A 4,239-nucleotide genomic window follows, 5' to 3' on the forward strand; every position below is an offset into this window, starting at 1 on the left:
AGTTTATTTCATTTTAACAGTCACTAGACTGTCATGCGTTAAGAGTTGACTTATTTATATGAAAGGCCCATTAACATGTAAAAACATATTATTCTTTAAATGATGACTAAAGTTCTGACTCTGACTATAGTGATTAAAATAAAATCTTTAGCCATCATAGTATTTTTTTAATTTGTCTGGTCAAAATTATATATAGCATTGATGATTATATTGTAAACGAAATTTTCGAGTTCTATGTACGTCGATGATGCACCCAAACCATTTTTAAGAATTGAATGATTATTTTAAAAACAATGACAGAGACACTAAGAAAACAATATCACTCGATCTAAAAACATATTGTTTCAAAAATATATCCTTTGAGGAATTATTCAAACTTTGACTTCTAACAGGGTACAATGAACACGGAACACCAATTTCCTATGTGCACCAGTCTAGAACAGCCCATGTTTGTGCTGAGACTCCATATTTGCTTTCATTATTCAATATGTTTTCTGAGTTGCTGCTACGGCTATATCTTCTTAGGGAGGATTCAGAACTGTGATCTGCTTCTTGGTTTGGTGTTTTTCAATTAGTTCTGAATCTGGATTTTATAGTTTAATTTGTGCTAGACACATCAATATATGTTTATCTCACCATATATGAAATATGGTTTTGAAATTAATTGGTTTTCATTTTGATGAAGTTCATATAAACGGGGGCAACTGAATCTGGATCTTTCACTCTGAGGGATCGGAGTTGCAGAATCATGTGTTGGTGGTGATGAAGATGATTTATATGCATCGAAATTCACTTACATATAACTTAAGCCAATTGTTCAGCCATGTCACCTGAATCTACGAGACTGATCATTAGCTTGGTGTCAAGTAAGATTTAGAGTTTTTTCTTCTAAAATTTGCTATCACTTCCTCCTCTTTTTGTAATGCTATATTGAGAGTGTGTTTTCAGTCCTAAATTCAGCACCATGTTGGTCATAGACAAAACGACATCGTTTTGCACAAAAGATTGCATCTCGATTGAGATCACATCCTAATGCTCTAGTGTTCACAACGAGGTGGTTTTGATAATCTAGCACCAAAATGAATTAACTAGTGGTCCCTAAAATATAGAGGCCGAATTATGTCATATTTGATAGGCTAGACACGTGATCTTTTGAATTTAGTTAATGTTTAAATATGTGGGTCATTAACATTACTAAAGCTTGTGGTGGATGGGACTAGTAAGCAATTCTATCTTATATGTTTGTTTTGGTTTCTTATCACATACACTGCATCCCTATCTAATATGTTAGTCAGATCTTTCACCAAGTTTAGTTTTTTTGTGGTTGCAAGAATTTTGACTAATTCGTTTATTCCAATTGCAGGCGTGCTTCCGGTCACAATAATGATAACCATATATGTCTTCTATTGTAAAATATGTATGTACCAAAGGCGTAAACCAGCAAAAGTCGCAGAACTGGAAAGCGGGAACTCAAATGATCAGATTCTGACATATAGAATGGACAAGTTTCTCAATGATATTGAATCACAAAAGCCTATCAGATTCACCTCACATCACCTAACGCGTGCAACAAACAATTACTCCAACATGTTGGGCTCAGGAGGATTCGGATCAGTTTATAAAGGAACACTTCGTAATGGAACTATTGTGGCAGTGAAAGTTCTACGTAGTAGTGTTTCTGACAAGAGAATGGTAGAGCAGTTCATGGCTGAAGTGAGCACAATTGGACGAGTTCATCATTTCAATCTGGTTCGCCTCTTAGGATTTTGCATTGAAACTGATAAGAGGGCTTTGGTTTATGAGTACATGAGCAATGGATCTCTTGACAAGTACTTGTTTTCTAAAAACAAGATCTTAGGATTTGAGAAGCTTCATGAGATTGCTGTTGGAACGGCTAAAGGCATTGCTTACTTACATGAAGAATGCAACCAGAGGATTATCCACTACGACATTAAACCAGAAAACATTCTCTTGGACCATGATTTCTGTCCTAAAGTTTCTGATTTTGGTTTAGCCAAGCTCTGTAACAGGGAAAAGTCTTGTGTTACTATGACAGGACTAAGAGGGACACCAGGTTATGCTGCACCAGAACTTTGGATGCCTTTTCGTGTAACTCACAAGTGTGATGTTTTCAGCTTTGGAATGTTGTTATTTGAAATCATAGGAAGAAGAAGGAACCTTGACGTGAACCTCACAGAAAGTCAAGAGTGGTTTCCAAGACAGGTTTGGATAAAATTTGAGAGTGAAAATCTAGAAGAGCTGATAACAGATTGTGGTATACTTGAAGATAAAGAGAAAGTGGAAAGAATGGCAAGAATAGCTTTCTGGTGTGTTCAATATAGACCAGAATTGAGACCCATTATGAGTGTCGTGGTGAAAATGTTGGAAGGCTCAATGGATATCCCAAATCCTTCAAACCCATTTCAACACTTGATGGAAGAAGATCATGCAACATTGGAAGCAGCACAAAAGGATATTAGTATCGATGCTGTTTCATCTCTCGAGATATCCAAATCTTCCATTGTGTATGAGACCCGGACAGATTCTCTTTAGATGGAATCCTGTCATGCATGGTTTAGAGTATAAGTTCTGGACTTATTGATTTCTAGTGATTTGATTGTGTTGGATAGAGGTCAAGGCACATGTAGAATCTGTAAACATGTGCCATTTTTATAATTGAAGACTGGCTATCTATACTAGAGTTGTGATCTGACAATAAGGACGTCTATATATCATACGATTATATGGTTATGTGGCAAGGGGAAATCGTCCAGCCAACACTTTGCACATGTGCGTGTATAAATATGAATATATGATGCATTATATCCAATGTATTATGTACGTGTGCGTACTCTTTAGTACATTTTTGCTGCTGTCTACAGCAGAAAGAGTAGGCTTACTTGTTTGAATTGGACATTTATTGATTAACTTGTGAAACTTGATTAGCAAGCTAAGTACGTGAATGAAATAGAGTAATGAAAAAAATTAGAGCACTCCGTGATCCTATATATGTCATTTTCAACACCTTTAGTGAAAACTAAGAAAGGTAGTTACTTTAATTTTATAATAAATAAGTTTTCATCTTTACCCTTAATTATTAATGTCAATTTAAAAATCAAATAATCTTTTTGTCCTCTTTAATAAAGGGTATTTTGTTGAAAAACTTTAGATACCTCAAAAACTCATGCCAAGGGACTTGTGTTAGTACCAGAAATACCTTCTACATTGTGTGCTACATTTAAGATAGAAATGAGTAATTTAATAGTCATGATATTCATATACACATAAGTCATAAATAAATTATTGTGAGATTGCTTTAATACCTTATCCTGCACTCTACATAGTTGGAAAATGAGTTAAGTCTACACGCTAGCCCACCTAAAAGAGACAAGTTGAGTTAAAAATTTTAACCCATCTAAAAGTGAGTTCATTTAACTCATCCTACCTAACCTACGAGAAAAGATAGCCAATTAATTTTACTCGCGAGTTGGCCTATTTTAAAATAATTTTTTTTTAATTTTGATGTTAGTTATACTAAATAAAATTTATTATTTTACATTTATTTTGAGCATAATTTTTATTTTATGTTAGTAACTAGATTTCATTCTCATTGACTAAACGAGCCAGTGACAACTAAAATAGGTACAAGCGTTCCAAAAGAAAGTGAAAAGTTACGTCTATACGCACAAGCTTTCCAAAAGAAAGTCATTGATTTGTGGCAAAATACTCATTAGAGTTGGGCCCAGCCCAACACTTTGCCCACGTTCTGTACGATCATGTGACCCAAGCCTTCCATTCTAACCAAAGTGAACTACTAGACTTGCCGTTGTCCCAAGTGGGCCCCCATAGGTCCTTCAAAGGACTAGTTTAAATCAAGATCCAAGCTTCACTAGCTGGGATCAATGTATAAGCCCACCATGGAGAAAACAATTTTTAGTCTCACGTAACGAATCTAAATACAAAAAATTTATACAATCATAAAATTATTTTTTTTATCACAAAATCATAAAATTACTTTAAAATTTTATATCTTCTAGTAAAGTTGTAAATTATCTCTAAATTTTTTTCCAATTCTTGGTATAAGAAGAAATTAACAAACTTCACACTTATTAAAAAATGTTTGTTATAACATTCTTGATATAAGAAGAAATTAACAAACTTCACACTCATTAAGAAATGTTTGTTATAACCTTAAAATTGTAAAAAAAATTATAAATTTTTAATTATACCCTTTTTTTA

The 4,239-nt window shown here is 33.8% G+C and overlaps 1 protein-coding gene across 3 annotated transcripts; it reads left to right on the plus strand.

Moving 5' to 3' along the window:
* Positions 1–419: 419 nt before the first annotated feature.
* LOC129320817 (rust resistance kinase Lr10-like) lies at positions 420–2,863 on the plus strand. 3 transcript variants are annotated; one of them, XM_054966451.1, is made up of 3 exons: positions 420–555; positions 686–866; positions 1,364–2,863. In XM_054966451.1, exons 2-3 carry the CDS (start codon positions 824–826, stop codon positions 2,551–2,553), a joined length of 1,233 nt encoding a protein of 410 aa, XP_054822426.1. In that variant the 5' UTR covers positions 420–555; positions 686–823; the 3' UTR covers positions 2,554–2,863. The 3 variants fall into 3 exon arrangements, with proteins under 3 accessions (XP_054822426.1, XP_054822427.1, XP_054822425.1); XM_054966452.1 differs by having other exon boundaries at positions 438–560; XM_054966450.1 differs by having other exon boundaries at positions 455–866.
* The last annotated feature ends 1,376 nt before the right edge of the window (positions 2,864–4,239 follow it).

This window comes from Prosopis cineraria, unplaced genomic scaffold (genome assembly GCF_029017545.1).
Source record: "Prosopis cineraria cultivar Desert tree isolate PC_DT_omini unplaced genomic scaffold, ASM2901754v1 PC9, whole genome shotgun sequence".
Classification (NCBI taxonomy): domain Eukaryota; kingdom Viridiplantae; phylum Streptophyta; class Magnoliopsida; order Fabales; family Fabaceae; genus Prosopis; species Prosopis cineraria.